Source organism: Phyllobates terribilis, unplaced genomic scaffold, assembly GCF_046119375.1.
Source record: "Phyllobates terribilis strain yellow unplaced genomic scaffold, ASM4611937v1 Scaffold_1__5_contigs__length_1240528914, whole genome shotgun sequence".
Taxonomy (NCBI): domain Eukaryota; kingdom Metazoa; phylum Chordata; class Amphibia; order Anura; family Dendrobatidae; genus Phyllobates; species Phyllobates terribilis.
The window spans coordinates 175,509,944-175,526,859 of record NW_027362761.1 but is presented as its reverse complement, the minus strand read 5'-3'; the positions used below and the strand labels follow the sequence as shown (position 1 = coordinate 175,526,859).

At 43.3% G+C, this 16,916-nt stretch overlaps 1 protein-coding gene across 2 annotated transcripts in view; it reads right to left on the bottom strand.

Moving 5' to 3' along the window:
• CFAP95 (cilia and flagella associated protein 95) overlaps positions 1-16,916 on the bottom strand; it is a 90,025-nt gene that overhangs the window by 48,773 nt on the left and 24,336 nt on the right. For both annotated transcript variants that reach the window (XM_073652645.1, XM_073652653.1), the window contains exons 3-5: positions 16,205-16,326; positions 4,840-4,908; positions 112-172 (exon numbers count right to left, since the gene is read on the bottom strand). In XM_073652645.1, the coding sequence (XP_073508746.1) occupies positions 112-172; positions 4,840-4,908; positions 16,205-16,326 (252 nt within the window). The remainder of the gene's footprint in view (positions 1-111; positions 173-4,839; positions 4,909-16,204; positions 16,327-16,916) is intronic.

The window sequence follows — 16,916 nt, the reverse complement described above, 5'->3', positions numbered from 1 at the left end:
CATAGATATTGTACAAGTCAGATTGCTCTCTGCAATAGGATGTGTTTCTAGGGACATCATCTCTGAATATAAATATTTTGAGATTAATAAAAAAAAACAAATGGTACTTACGGGAAATGTTGTATACCGAAAAGGGACCATATAGTCAATTCCATAAGTTGTTATCAGATGCCTAAAAGAGATGGCGATAAGTGAGGTAACCCAGTAAAAAAATATATATAATGGGGGAAGGGGCAATTTATCGAACTGTTTAACACCATTTCTGGCAATATAAGTCACAAACTTTTGTCCAAAGTGTAGTTCTTAAGAGTGGATTATAAATATGGATCATCTTCAATTACAAGTTATGTAGACCTTTTTCCAACTTGCTTTTATCAAAATCGAACTACAGTATTATGGTTTCAATACATTGCACTGATGATAGCTAAAAAGTCAGAAACAGCTGTAATAAAGTTGGAATAAGTGGCTCTATAGATATGATACAGCATAGTTGCTATACACAAGCAATGGATGCATACAGTAGTGTGCATACAATAACGCAATAAGAAACTTCTTACATATTACATAGTTTGCCCAACTCCTCCATAGGCATCCACATTTAAATGAGCAGATTATGACATGTAAAGCTCCATTTCTCTGAAGGATAAAGGATGGTCGTGGACTCATCTTGGGTAGCGTGTACAAGCTCTTTTACTCCCTACAAAAGCTTTTTTATTGGTTTTGACATGGGCATGTCTGGAACACGAAACCAGCTGCAAGACATGCTAGGAGTTTAGAGGTCTAAATGCAAGTGGCAGGTTTTCGAGACCAGAGGTGGGCAATTAATTTTCCTGAGGGGCCACATGAGAGACCGTGACTGTTGTGAAGGGCTGAACAAATAGGCTGAAATTAATTCTGCTTAATATTAAAATATTAATTATAATTATTTATATTAATATTAATTGTATCACTTAATATGGAGCAGAACTGAGTATGCTGACATCCCCCTATATACCATATAAGCCCGCACAAAGCCCCCCTATACACTGTATGATCCCTGCAGACAGCCCCCCTACATACCATAAGAGCCCACACACAGCCCTCCATATACTGTACAGTATGAGCCCCCACATAGCCTCCTACATACAATATAAGCCCCAACATAGACCCCATATACAGTATGAGCTCCCACATAGTCTCCATACATACAGTGTGAGCCCCCCATAGACTCCATATATACAGTGTGAGCCTCCCATAGCCTCCATATATACAGTGTGAGCCCCACATAGCCTCCATATATACAGTCTTAGCTTCCCACATAGCCTCCTATATATAGTGTAAGCCCATACATAGCTTCCATATATACAGTGTGAGCCCCATATAGCCACCATATATAGTGTGAGCCCCACATAGCCACCATGCATACACAGTGTGAGCCCCACATAGCCTCCTATATGCAGTATGAGCCCCCACATAGCCTCCTATAGACAGTGTGAGTTCCACACAGCCTCCATATATACAGTGCGAGTCCCACATGGCCTCCATATATAGTGTGACATCCATATAACCTCCACATATAGAGTGTGAGCCCCACATAGCTTCCTATACACATACAAATATCCCATACACATGAAAAAAACAAACACATACCTAGCTCCCCTGGCGCTCTGCTCATATCTCCTGTGCACTGAATTTCAGCAGCAGCGCGATGAAATGACGTCATCGCATCTGCTGTCTCACACGCTGATTGGTGAAAGATGGACCCGGCAGCCCCGTCCTCCACCAATGTATTCACCAGTGTCTGCATCCTGAGTATGCAGATAGTGGTTACAGTGGCGGAAGAGAGCATGGTGCGGCCTGTGGGACACTGTTTCAGCCTTTCGGCTGTCTTGGTCCACGTGCCGGATGGAACAGCCAGAGGGCCGGATGTGGCCTGTGGGCCACAGTTTGCCCAGGTCTGCTTTAAACCATATTTTTATTATTTCGGGAGGTATAAGGATCTAATGTATATTCCTTTTCTGGTCTACATATTAAAGCGAATTAGGGAGTATCCTCAGGATTTGATGGGACAAAACTAATAAAGGCTTTTGCACTTTTAATTTGTTCTTCTGTGAACAGTACATTTTCCCTTCATTTTTATATTCTGCTCACATGCATGGGATTGACTTGTTTAATAAAGATTGTCAATTTCCATAATTTAGAACATAATGATTCGTCAATCGATATAGGTTTTATTATTTTGATATGCTGCTGTGTTGTAAGAAATGTTAAAAACATAACTATTGCCCTTTGATACTAATCCTCAGTCACATATGATCTACACATCTATAAATATATTTTATTTGCAGATATTAAAACTATCTGTATGACTTGTAACGGATGATGAAAATTGTACATTTATATTGTCTTCAATTAATCTGTCTTGCAGGTAACTTTTATTATAGGAGATCCGGCACTAATTAATTTTGATATGTATAATGAGTTTTTTTTTTAATAATCAGCAATAATTGGATATACATGATTCACCATAACTATGTTTATTTAAATAATTACTTCAGGAGGGTTCCATGCTGTTGTTTTATGCCAAAATATTAAGGTAATAAAATATTTTGATAGCACAAACCTATACAATACAAAATAATCAGATTAAATACATTAACCCCTTCACAGTCAATTTTCATTTTTATGCTTTTTTTCCTCCCCTTCTTCCAGGAGCCATAACTTTTTCTATTTTTCCGTCCACATAGCCATATGAGGGCTTGTTTTTTGCAGGATGAGCTGTAGTTTTGAATAACACCATTCATTTTAGCATTCAATGTACTGAAAAACAGGGGGAAATTTCAAGGGTGATGAAATTGGGAATAAAAATGCAATTCTGACATGTTTTTTTGTGTTTTGTTTTTATGTCATACATTATGTGGTAAAAATGACTCAGAAAAATTATTTTCAGTACAATTCCAGCGATATGAAACTAGTATAGATTTTTTTTTAATTTATGTGGCGAAAAAAAAAAACCTTGAAATTTCTAAAAAGTACATTTGTGGTTTGTATTGCCACATTTCGAGACAAGTAAAATTTTTCTTTTTCTATTGATTGAGCTGGGTGAGGGTATGTCTGTTTTCGGCATGACGGGGTATTTTATTGACACCATTTTTGACTATATACAACGTTTTCATTTATTTTTACTTCGTTTTTTTGGGAGGAGTAGTGGCCAAAACCCCCCCACATTTCTGGGGTTTTAATTTTCTTTCTGGTTACGGCTTTTACTGATTGGGTTACTTAATTTTATATTTTGATAGATTGGACTTTTCTGAATGTGGCGTTACCAAATATGTTTATTATTTCTTATCTTTTTATTTTCAGTGGGGAAAAAAGGGGGTGATTTGAACCTTTATATTTTTTTTATTTTATACTTTATTTTTTAGTCTCCTTAGGGGACTTTAAACTGTGATTGTCCGATCAGTTATACTACAGACTGCAATAGCACAGTATTGTAGTATGCAGTGTAGTGTAAATCTCGGTCTTCAGCATTCAGCAGGCCCCCTGCTGCCACAGTAGCCCATTGATGCCTCTCAATATCATTACAAGTGCCAATGAAAGCCAATAAGTGCGAGCAACAGCGATTGACAGAGATTGACAGCCGTGCTCCGGTCGTGGCTGTTAGAGGCAGATTCCGGATATTTAAAGGAGGTTGTCCACTACTTTTTCATTGATGACCTATCCTTAGCATAGGTCATCAATGTCTGCTCGGTTAGGGTGCGACACCCGGCACCCCCGCAGATCAGCTGTTCTAAGTGGCCGCAACTGCTCAATTGTGGAGCTGCTCCGCCTTCTGACAGTGGCTATGGCAAGGTACTGCACATCCGCCTCCTATTCAAATCAATAGGAGGCGGATGTGTAGTATCCTGCCGCGGCCACTATCAGAAGGTGGAGCAGCTCCGCAATTGAGCAGTACCAGCCGGCGGCCACCGATACCGGGAACAGCTGATCACCAGGGGTGCCGGGTGTCGGACCCAAACCGATCAGACATTGATGACCTATATCCTAATGCTAGGTCATCAATGAAAAAGTAGTGGACCACCTGTTTAATATAGCTGGAATCTGCCTCATGTGGAAAGAGTTCAGCTCATGAGCCCTCTCCTCACGCAATCACGCACATGTACTTGATATTGTGTTAAGGGGTTAACAATCAAAACAACTTCTTCTGTAGCTTTTCTAAGCAACTAATCACGTTATTCCTACAGACCATTTACCTGCCTTAGCATGAAACCTATATTTCCGCTAATTTAGCAGATATTAACCCAGTGAATGTGTCATTGAGGTTATGATCATACACATAGCTTGATTACTTTTACTAATATAAAGGTAGAAACACATGTAGACCTTTAACCCCTTCCCACTGCGGCCATTTTTTTGTTTTTGTGCTTTAGTTTGTCCTACTTTTTTTTTTTTTAAGCGTCACTTATTTTTCCATTTACAATTATAAAAGTAACAAAATCAGCTATACTCACCCACCCCTTTTTCAGTGCCATATCTCTGCCGATCTTTGTTTTTAGGCTGCAGCGGTGATGTCACAACTACAGTACACGTGATCTCTACAGCCAATCACTGGACTCACCTGAAATAAACGGCACAAACCTTTGAGTTTAATGATTGGCTGCAGCTGTCAAGTGTGCTGTAGTTGTGATGTTACCGCTGCAGCCTGTCAAGAAAGCATAGAGCAGCAGCGGAGAGCTGGCACCGGAACAGGGGCTGGTGAGTATAGCTGATTTCATTATTTTTATCAACAGCAAGCCAATGCAATTAAAAAAAAAGGTATAGATGGAAAACCCCTTATTTATCTTACATTTTATCACTTACATTTTGTTGTGAGGTTTATTATGATGTGGCAAAACAGCTCCAAATCCACTGTCAGGAAGTCCAGTCTGCCTACAAGGAAATACACAGAAAACATTACACATTTTACTTAGTGTCACTTTCTGGATGAACGTTTGTCAGGTACCAGCACTCCTCTCCCTCCAGTCATCAGGACAATCACATAATTGATTGACGTTTGATGGATGAGGCCACGGCTGCTTTCGCTACCAGGCAGGTTATTGTCAGCTTCCCCGTGAACGTACAGTATATATACACCAGATTCCAATGCATGGAATCTATATATACAGTATATTTAAACCTTGGAAATAAGGCCTTCTTCATATACCTTGCATTTCCAAATGTGCCTGTGAGCGGCGCCATCGCTGTCCGCTCATCTCCATGACATGACGCCCGGCTGCAGCTGTCTCTGATGTTCGGTGATTTCACGTCAAGTTCCGGAATTGGAAGCTGACCTGGCATCACCGAGGCGGGACCCAGTGTCCCTGAGTAACTGGGCTGTGGCAGAGTTTCACCGGACGTCACAGTCCAGCATCGCGTGAGATCTCTCCTGCACTGCTTTCATTAACAGAGAGATGCAAGTCCGCGAGATCCTGGGCTGTGACGTGACATCACTGGTCATCAGAGGCAGCTGCAGCCGGGGTCACGTGATGGGGATGAGCGGACAGCGATAGCACCGCTCACAGGCACATTTGGAAACGCAAGGTACTTGCATATTCGCAAGGTTTAAATCGATCTGCCCACTTCACATTGTAGTGGACAACCTCTTTAACATAGAAATGTTCGCCACCCGGGCGTAGAACGGGTTCAGTAGCTTCTTATACAATGCTGGTCGCATCCTTCTGTCCGAATCCTGGATGGGTGGTGCCTGCGCAGTGTGGCGTCAGTCAGCGCATACCGCACTATTTTATTGAAGACACTGTGCATGTGAATTCGCTTTATAGTCAAACCAGCACTCTGGACCCGCATGAGCACCGGTCCCAGATGCCCCGGGTGTTTCTCCCAGGTTGAACTGAAGTTGTTAATGTCATCCAAGTAAGCGACAGTAAACCCATCTAGTCCGTCGAGCAGCTGATTGACCAGTCACTGGAAGGTGGCAGGAGCATTTCTCATGTCAAAAGGGCATGACGAGGGATTCAGACCGGATGGGGTGATGAAGACAGACCTTTCCTGTGCCTCCATGTACATGGGAATCTGCCAGTACACCCGACTCAAGTCCATGATGATCAAATAACGGGCAGCAGCTCATCGATGCGTGGCACTGGGTACGCATGTGGGGCTGTGATGGCATTTAGCCTCCTGTAGTCCACGCAGAACCGGGTTGTCCTGTCCTTTTTCGGGACCAGGACTACAGGCAAGGCCCATGCACTTTTGGACTTCTGGATAATCCCCGGGCATAGCATTTCGTCTATCTCCCTTTTGATGTCTTTTTTTCGCATCCGCACGACATACTCGATGACGGACACTTCGGGGGTGATTAGTTCAACTTCCCAGGATTCCCTTACCAGACCAAGGGGCCTCCTCGAACTTGTCTGACGTACAAGGAGACAAGTCCCCCAAGGAGCTCGAAGGGGGAGAACCCTGTTGATGCCTGTGACACCTCTCTGTAAGCAAACAGGAGGTGTGGGAGGGAACGCTCCCAGTGGCACCCATGGGACTCCACCAGCATCAGAAGTATCTGCTTAAGGGTACCACTGAATCGTTCACACAAACCATTAGTCTGTGGGTGATATTAAATTGATATCAGTTGCTGCACCTGCATTTTCTTACAGAGGGCCTGCATTTAAAGAGACATGAACTGAGTCCCCTAATCTGTAAGCATCTCCCTGGGAAATGCTGCTGAAGAAAATATGGCCAAAAGGGCATCTGCCACCTTATCGACCCTAATTGAGGACAGAGCCATTGCCTCTGGGTACCGGGTAGCATAGTCAACAACAGTAAATATAAAACATTTTCCAGAGCTGCTGGGGATGGCCAGTGGCCCAACGATGTCTACAATAATCTTCTGGAAAGGCTCCTCTATCAACGGCAAAGGGATCAAGGGAGCCTTGGGGACAGACCCCGAATTCCTCACCCTTTTACAAGAGATAAAGGAGTGGCAGTTGTTGGCAACATCTGTCCACATTTTTGGCCAACAGAAGTGGTGGGACAGCTGGGCCTTGGTTTTGCTGACCCCCAAGTGTCCAGCCAGCAGGGTCTGATTGGCAATCCGCAGCAACTCCTCCTTAAATCAATACGGCACGACCAGCTGTCTTTCTCTCAGCCATTCCTGTTGAGGGTTAAAGGGAAACATTCTCCTGATACAACATCCCCTGGTCCTAGAACACTCTCTCCTTGTCGAACTCGGAGATGGGAAATATTACTCCTAGATATCGGTCTGACGCCTCTCATCCAGCCAAACCAGAACTCACACTTTGCACTGACGAGAGGCAGTACCCCGAAACACAGTGTCTGTAAATTGAGTTTCTGGTCTTGGCTTTTATCCTATGTGATAAGGCTCGTTAAAGGGTCACTATTGACTTTTAGGATTGCTACTTCCTGTAGGTGGCACTAGAGTTCTAGTCCTCTTCCTCTCTGAAGAGACAATTTGCACAGTCCATCATGACACTTGCCAGCTGCATGTGACAACCTTCCTCATGGTCTTCGTGCCTGTCTCCATCACCCTTTGCACTGATTCTCACTTTTAGGGGATCCTCAGCAACATCACCTGGCAGCAGGACATGGCTGAGTTCTCCTGTACAATAAAAGACATCATCATCCTGCAAAACATTGACATCCATATTATCAATATTTGGATTACATGAAGTACCAGATCTGGGTGGGTTGTCAGGAACGTATTGAGTGACCAACAGTCCCAGATCAGCCCCCAATAAAACATTTGTGGGGAGGTTCTTGGACACCCCCACTTTCCTCAAACCCCTCCCGGTACCCCTGCCTGGGAAAATTCGGGCCATCGGCAAAGGTGGGAGAACACCCCCAATTCCGATGACAGTCAGGGTGTTCCCAGGGATAAGGTCTTCAGGGCACCCCAATTCAGGGGGGATGAGGGTTTGTTAAGTACCAGTGTCCTTGAGCCTTACATTGACTGTATCTCTCACAGTAAACGGTTGCAAGTTGACACAGGCTCTTCCAACAGCCCCACCCACAATAAGAACAGCTGCATTAGGCTCCTAGGCCTTGGATGGATGTGGGGTTTCTGTTCTGCCTCTCCAGACAGGCGGTACTAATGTGTCTAGTCTGGTTGCCAAATAAAAGATAAAACAGAAAAACGAGAGTGGGGAGGGGTGTAACTGCTACAAGTACATTAAATTAAACACTGAGTCTGATCCTCAAAACTGTGCACAAAATCCTCAAAAGAACCGAGGTAGTTTTTAGTGATGGGAATGATAGCTCAAACCAGGTCACTAACGCTCTAAATCCAACTGTTTGCCACCAATTTGTCAGGAACCAGCACTCCACTGCCTCCAATCGTCAGGACAATCACACAATTGACTGATGATTGATGGACTAGGCCACGGCTGCTTTCACTACTAGGCAGGTTATTGTGTGCTTCCCAGTGAACGTACAGTATATTTATACCCCATTCCAAAGCACGGAAATGAGGGTAATAACATTGCTATGATAGGAGTTGTGGATAAGCTTCATATTGTAATTGCCTAAACACCTCTCAATATAAAATTGTCAGTATTTGGCTCGCTCACACCAGCGTATACATTGGATGAGTGCCATCAGATTTTTTATTGGATAGCACTCAGACCAATGTTATGCAATGGGGCAGTACTGATGCATGATTTTTTTCACTGACAATCTGAGAAATATAGTTGCAGCATGCTGCGATTTCACTTTGAAATCGATTGCCACTTACCCATTCAAATCTATGGGTGTATGGAACTCATCTAACTGCACTAGGATGACATCCGAGTGCAGTCTGATTTCCACGGACTCACACAATGAAAAAGATAGAAACATTTTTGTTCTCCATCTTCTCCTCACAGTGTGCTCCGATTCTCTCATCTGGGTATGCTGACACTCAGATCAAACTCTGATCAGAGTTTCATCAAAGTGTCCTTTGCATAATCGGGCCGATTCTCTTGGATGAAAGAATCTACGGCCATCTGACTGTAGCCTTTGGGGGAGAAAATGGCACAAAAACGTGTTATTCTGTCTTCCTATTATTATAGCACTGACGTCCCCAAGGCTGAACATTGATTTTGCTAAAAAAAAAAAACAACAACACCACGTTATTCCTGTATCAGATATGTGAAAGTTTCAGGGCTCTCAAGTGGTGGGGGTCTCAGAGGAGAGACCTCTTACCTACTAGGTATTTATGGCTCATCCAGAGAAGAGCAAACCGTTTAGTTATTTTAGAGCATGCACAAAATACAGTACAATGCAAACGACTTAGAATTACCCATATGCCCGCCTTTAGCTATGTGCGACTGGAGCGGTCGCACAGGGCGCCGCAGGACATGCATCAATGGGGGCGCCGCAGGGAGTCACAAAGTCTGAAACTTGCTGTCTGCCACCGCCACCTATCTTTGTTTTTGCTCACCGGGCCTCAGGGGCAACAGTTCAGCAGCGCCGCTGCCGCACGCCAGATGCATTACGCACCTGGTGGACGGAAATGGGAGCCGTACCTCCGGGTGCATCATGGTCCTGACTCCGGTCACGTGACACGCTGCGATTTCATCTTGATTCCTGAGCAGAGCAGCGTGCCTCAGAGGCAGCAGTGGGCAGTGTATGAGGAGGAGGTTGCGGAGTCTGGTGCTGAGGGGAGGCTGGTGGTGAGAAAAGGCTGATGGTGAGGGGGAGCTAATGCTGAGGCGGACCTTGTTGTGAGGGTAGGCTGGTGCTGAGGGGGGCCTGGTGCTGAGGAGGAGCTGGTGGTGAGGTGGGCTTGGTGGTGAGGGGGGGGGCCTAGTGCTGAGGGGAGGCTGCGTCCGTCAGGGTGAGGCTGCTGAGAAGAGGTTGCATCAGGCAGGGTGAGGCTGAGGACGCGGCGAGAACGACCAGGGCTAGTAGACGAGGAGCAGGGGCGCCAATTGCGTTTCAAGAGGGTGCCAACCTCCGCGGACAGGTATGAAGAACAAGAGTAGTTGACAAATAGGGTGATTTCCCCTTTCCTTTTACTCTTGACTACTTGATATATATATTTTTTTTATATGATCACTTTTTGAGTTAAGTTTTGAGGTGTGTTTACAGTACAGACCAAAAGTTTGGACACACCTTCTCATTTAAAGATTTTTCTGTATTTTCTTGACTATGAAAATTGTACATTCACACTGAAGGCATCAAAACTATGAATTAACACATGTGCAATTATATACTTAACAAAAAAAGTGTGAAAACTGAAAATATGTCTTATATTCTAGGTTCTTCAAAGTAGCCACCTTTTGCTTTGATGACTGCTTTGCACACTCTTGACATTCTCTTGATGAGCTTCAAGAGGTAGTCACCGGAAATGGTCTTCCAACAATCTTGAAGGAGTTCCCAGAGATGCTTAGCACTTGTTGGCCCTTTTGCCTTCACTCTGCAGTCCAGCTCACCCCAAACCATCTCGATTGGGTTCAGGTCTGGTGACTGTGGAGGCCAGGTCATCTGGCGTACCACCCCATAACTCTCCCCCTTGGTCAAATAGCCCTTACACAGCCTGGAGGTGTGTTTGGGGTCATTGTCCTGTTGAAAAATAAATGATGGTCCAACTAAACGCAAACCGGATGGAATAGCATGCCGCTGCAAGATGCTGTGCTAGCCATGCTGGTTCAGTATGCCTTCAATTTTGAATAAATCCCCAACAGTGTCACTAGCAAAGCACCCCCACACCATCACACCTCCTCCTACATGCTTCACCGTGGGAACCAGGCATGTAGAGTCCATCCGTTCACCTTCTCTGCGTCGCACAAAGACACGGTGGTTGGAACCAAAGATCTCAAATTTGGACTCATCAGACCAAAGCACAGATTTCCACTGGTCTAATGTCCATTCCTTGTGTTCTTTAGCCCAATCAAGTCTCTTCTGCTTGTTGCCTATCCTTAGCAGTGGACCATGAAGGCCTGCTGCACAAAGTCTCCTCTTAATAGTTTTTGAAGAGATGTGTCTGCTGCTAGAACTCTGTGTGGCATTGACCTGGTCTCTAATCTGAGCTGCTGTTAAACTGCGATTTCTGAGGCTGGTGACTAGGATAGACTTATCCTCAGAAGCAGAGGTGACTCTTGGTCTTCCTTTCCTGGGGCGGTCCTCATGTGAGCCAGTTTCTTTGTAGCGCTTGATGGTTTTTGCAACTGCACTTGGGGACTCTTTCAAAGTTTTCCCAATTTTTCGCACTGACTGACCTTCATTTCTTAAAGTAATGATGGCCACTTGTTTTTCTTTACTTAGCTGCTTTTTTCTTGCCATAATACAAATTCTAACAGTCTATTCAGTAGGACTATCAGCTGTGTATCCACCAGACTTCTGCACAACACAACTGATGGTCCCAACCCCATTTATAAGGCAAGAAATCCCACTTATTAAACCTGACAGGGCACACCTGTGAAGTGAAAACCATTTCCGGTGACTACTTCTTGAAGCTCATCAAGAGAATGCCAAGAGTGTGCAAAGCAGTCATTAAAGCAAAAGGTGGCTACTTTGAAGAACCTAGAATGTAAGACATATTTTCAGTTGTTTCACACTTTTTTGTTAAGTACATAATTCCACATCTGTTAATTCATAGTTTTGATGCCTTCAGTGTGAATGTACAATTCTCGTAGTCATGAAAATACAGAAAAATCTTTAAATGAGAAGGTGTGTCCAAACTTTTGGTCTGTACTGTATATGCAATATTATATACTGTTTACATTTATTAATTCGATGATCGCAGGTGAGGTGGTGGGCAGGCTGAGACGGCCATTAGATTCTTCTTGACTGGGCGGCGGCGGTGCCACTGGCTGTGTGAGTAGCTAACAAGTCCATGTACCATCTCAGTACGTAATTGTATGATACAATCATTCCCTCCCCTTCTGGAAGGGGGAGGGAATGATTGATGCAAGTGGGTATATATGATTCGGAAACATCTTTATTATTATTGTATGGCAGTATAATTATTGGAAGGGGGAAATTGGTCTGCGCTCACACTGCAGTGCATGGACTGGGCGTCGATCTCCTGACCAGCATCCTCATACATGTTGTGAGGCTGCTGAGTTTAGGTAAGGAGACCCACGGCCAGGGCCAGTCCATGCACTGTGGTCCGAGCACAGACCGATATTCACCAATGGCTGAATGAGACTTAAAAAGGGGTTGTCCAGTCTAAATCCACAAGCCTGCAGACCCTCTGTGTCACTGACTACAGACTTGTGAATCATCATATCGTACGCACTGTGCGCTGTGAGGATTCACCAGTATCCGAGCCGGGAACGGCGGTAATGTGGCTTCAAGGATGTGAAATGCAGACTCCCGGCCAGAATCCGACTATATGGGTGTAGCCTTACTCAATATACTTACAGTGAGCGAGGCTGTGTTCCTCTAGTCTGATTCTGGCTGGAAATAATACAGAGTAATGGCCCCACATAGTGCTCCATACTGTATAATGGGCCCCACATAGTGCTCCATACTGTATAATGGGCCCCACATAGTGCTCCATACTGTAGAATGGGCCCCACATAGTGCTCCATACTGTAGAATGGGCCCCACATAGTGCTCCATACTGTATAATGGGCCCCACATAGTGCTCCATACTGTATAATGGGCCCCACATAGTGCTCCATACTGTATAATGGCCCCACATAGCTTTTCATACAGAATAATGGGCCCCACATCGTGCTCCATACAGTATAATGGGCCCAACATAGTGCTCCATAAAGTATAATGGCCCCATATGATGCTCCATACTGTAGAATGGTCCAACATAAAAAAAAAATTTAAAAAAAGTACTCATCTCTGCCAGTTCCAACGTTAATCTGGTCTCTTCATATATCACAGTCCTACATGTGGGCACGTGCACCATCTCCTCAGCAATGCCACCGCAACTCTCCTCAGCCTGCGCACCAGCGGCTTCATCACTAGCGTCGCCACTCTCACCCTCCCCTCCTCAGTATGCGCAGACTGATGGGAGAGCGCATGGCCAGATGGGATGGCGCACAACCTGATGGGACGGAGCGCGTGCAAAGGAGAGTGGCCGCGGTGCTATTGATGAGAGAGATGACGTGCGGCCTGAGGAGAGTGAGGGCAGTGGCAGTGCTGTTGACTTGCAACTATTTAGCATATGATTAGTTATGCAGGTTCTTCTCATGTTACTGCATTGTTACTGTTTTGCTCCTAGAAATCAAAATTTTAATTTTTATTATTTTGTTGGTATTTTGCAAATCCAACTTTGGCTTTCAACACTGCCTGAATCCTTCTGGGCATGCTCTAGATCAGATTCAAACATGTCTTGACCGACATCTGATCCCAGGTCATCTTCCTAAAGTTGGTGCACACTGGTCGCTTCACTTGGTACATATACAGATTTTCCTTCAACTCTACCCACAAGTGTAGAGGGTAATTTAAATCAGCAGATGGGTCAAGCAGAAAACAGAAAAAAAAACAAAATAATGAAATTCCACCAAGGGAAGGAGGAAGTATTCATCTGAAGGAACCTGACAGCTAAGGAAAGTTTTGGCTGAGATGCACAGCAGTTAATTCAGAAAATAAATATAAAAGTCAAACTTAATTTCTTCTGAACAACCTTTATGGGGTGTGCTACGATATAAAGGAGGACATCGTGCATGAATATGTTGTGTAACCGGGGGACAACTTATTTTATTACTTAATGATGATTTAAAATACTTCCCACTACAAACACAATCTATACAAAATATAAATGAACCACAGCCAGAAACAGTTTATGTCTGATTATTCCCTGGAAATTCACCACATTGTATGTCCTTATGCCCTTGAAATAAGACAGAGAGAAATCAGCCCCCACTCCAGCAGATTCATTACATGCTTGCTCCTTATTTAAATGCAGGACATATGAGCACAGAGCTGATGATTCGCTGATCCCCAGGGAGGTCTCAATCTAATGGTGCATTTAGACAAGCTAATAATCAGGCCTCCAGAGTTGTTAGAAACACTTGTTCCAGACTATCAGCCCATCTAAACAGGCCATCAATAACCCGACAAAAAAAGTAAAATGCTCGTTCATCGGGTGCAATTATTTTTAAGCTGGCTTAAAAATCATTATATATCAGCATCACAGTGCCATCATGTAAACGGAACATGTGCTACCGATAACATGACATTTTATAAGCACAGAATGCTCGTTGGCCTATCTAATCAGGCCAGTAAACAATCGCTGGCAAAAGTATTCACCCACTTGGCATTTTTCGTGTTTTGCTACCTCACAACCTGGAATTTCACAGTTTTTTTTTGAGGGTTTGCATCAGTTCATATAAAGAACATGCCTATAACTGTGAACATTTGTTTTTCTTTTTATTGTGAAGCAAACAACATATAGGACAAAATAACTGAAAACTTTGTAGAACCTCCTTTTGCGGCAATTACAGCTGGAAGTTGCTTTGGATAAGTCTCTGAGCTTTCCTCATCTTGCCACTGGGATTTTTGCCCATTTCTCAAGGCAAAACTGCTCCAGATGCTTCAAATTGCAAAACATTTCCAAGTTTCCTGCTCACATAAAACATCTCCACAACATGATGCTGCCACCACTATGTTTCACTTTGGGGATAGTGTTTGGAGCCAGACATAGCGTTTACTTTGGGGGCCAAAAAGTTCAATTTTGGTCTCACCTTACCACAGCACCTTCCTCCATACATTTGGGGAGTGTCCCACATGTCTTTTGGCAAACTCAAAATGAGCCTTACAAATTTTGTGTAAGTAAAGCCTTTTTTCTGTCCACTCTTCCATGAAGGCCACCTCTATGGAGTGTACGGCTTATTGTGGTTGTATGGACAGATACTCCAGTCTCTACTTGGGAACTCTGCAGCTCCTTCAGGGTTACCTTTGGTCTCTGTGCTGCCTCTCTCATTAATGCCCTACTTGCCTGGGCTGAGAGTTTTGGTGGTCGGCCCTCTTTTAGCAGGTTTGTTGTGGTACCATGTTTTTTCCATTTGATAATGGATTTAATGGTGCTCGGGGGATGGGGGGGGGTCATCAGATATTGGGATATTTCTTTTTTCTAATAACCCAACCCTGACTTGTACTTCTCAACAACTTTGACCCTGACTTGTTTGGAGATCTCCTTGGTCTTCATGGTGTTGTTTGGTTAGTGGTGCCTCTTGCTTAATGGTGTTGCAGCCGCTGTGGCCTTTCAGAAAAGGTGTGTATATACTGACAGACCATGTGACACTTAGATTGCACACAGGTGGACGTCCTTTCACTAAGCATGCAAATTATGAAGGTAATTGCTTGCAGCAGAAAATTTTAGGGGCAAGTACATATGCGCATGCCAATTTTTAGTTATTTGATCGCATAAATTTAAATTTATGCCTATATATTTTTCTCACTTCACTTCACCAACTTAGACTATTTAGTGCTGATGCATCGCACACAAATTGGATTACAAAAATATTTAAACACAGGTTGTAATGTAACAAAATAGGTAAAAAGCCAAGGGGGTGAATACTTTTACAAGCTACTGTATATAACCAATTGGAAGATGTTTAAGGGCCTCGATCTATAGGGGCCTTTAGGTTTTCACATCTGTGTTGTTGTTTCTGTTATGAACAAAAACCAATCTCCAGTGTCAGATTCCTCACCCAACAGACCTCACTAACACCTTAAGAACCCCACTATCTTATAATATAATCCATTTGGCTGTATATTTTTTTTTCTTCCAAATATGATGGAATCTACAACAAGGGCTTTAATGTAGATGAAAACAGTCTTAGAAAAAGATGAAGAAATAGACTTAACCCCTTCTAAAGCCTGAGACAGTAGACAATAAAAAAGTAAAAGAACACAAAGACGTGCATTTAAAGGGGATGTCCACTACATTTAATGTTCCTCTATTAAACTACCTACTATATTCCTAATGTGCTCTCAACTGCCCTATGAGGATAGCCTTTCACTTCTGTTAGTGAGAAGGCGGGGGAGCCGTAAGGAGAAAGCTTCAGACTGGAGACAAGAAAATACGAAAGAGGGAGTTATGTGATAAGAAGGGACGGAGCAGGAACAATTTGTATTTATAAAAGGTAATGAATTGTATTTGCAAAAGAGTTTATTTTAACAATCTATATTAGGAGTCAAATATTTGAATGCAGTGAACAACCTCTTTAATGTTTTTAGGTATTTATTACACAGTATAATAAATTGCAGGCAAGCTAACACAATTTCTAAAACCTTGGGGTTGTACATCTCAATTTACCTGTAAACTTACCTTTTAAGATTGAGAGTATCAAGGTTGTCCTCATTGACCATTTGTTTGCCAACATCTCGGCCTTCATAGTCACCTTTAAGATGAACTTGAGACAGCTGATGTTCCGTTGTGGTATGCCAGTCCTGAATAAAATAATAGAAATTATGACACTTAGTCACATTTTGTAGATTTTAATAAAAGACTTGTTTTTTCAGCTTGTATTTTGTCTATGTTCAAACTCACCGAATTGTAACTTATAATACTGAACATTTTTAAAAGATTTATCCAACTTCATTTAGTTTAGAAAGTCATGACTCAAGTCAAATATGTTTTTAGTGCTGATAATGACAAGAAGGCAGTTCCTCTGTCACTCGAGAGGGGTTCTCCAAGAATGAAATTCATACGTCCTAGTCACATGTCAGGGCGTGCTACAGTCAGAAAACCAGTAGCGTAAGCACACATACCTCAGTGAGCCGAGGAGAACGTCTGTGACAGGAGAATAAATAAATCTTTCCTGCTCAGTCATGTGAGAAGATTTATTTCTTCTCCCATCCAAGCCCTTCTCCTCATCTCACTGAGATATGTGTGCTTACAATAATGGTCTTCTGACGGCAGCCTGTCCTGACAAGTGACTAGAAAGGGCTGCAGTTTGAAATGCATGACGGAGGCCATTTTATTACATTCTTGGAAAACACCATTAATAAAGGATTTTATGGTTTAAACAAGCCAAACT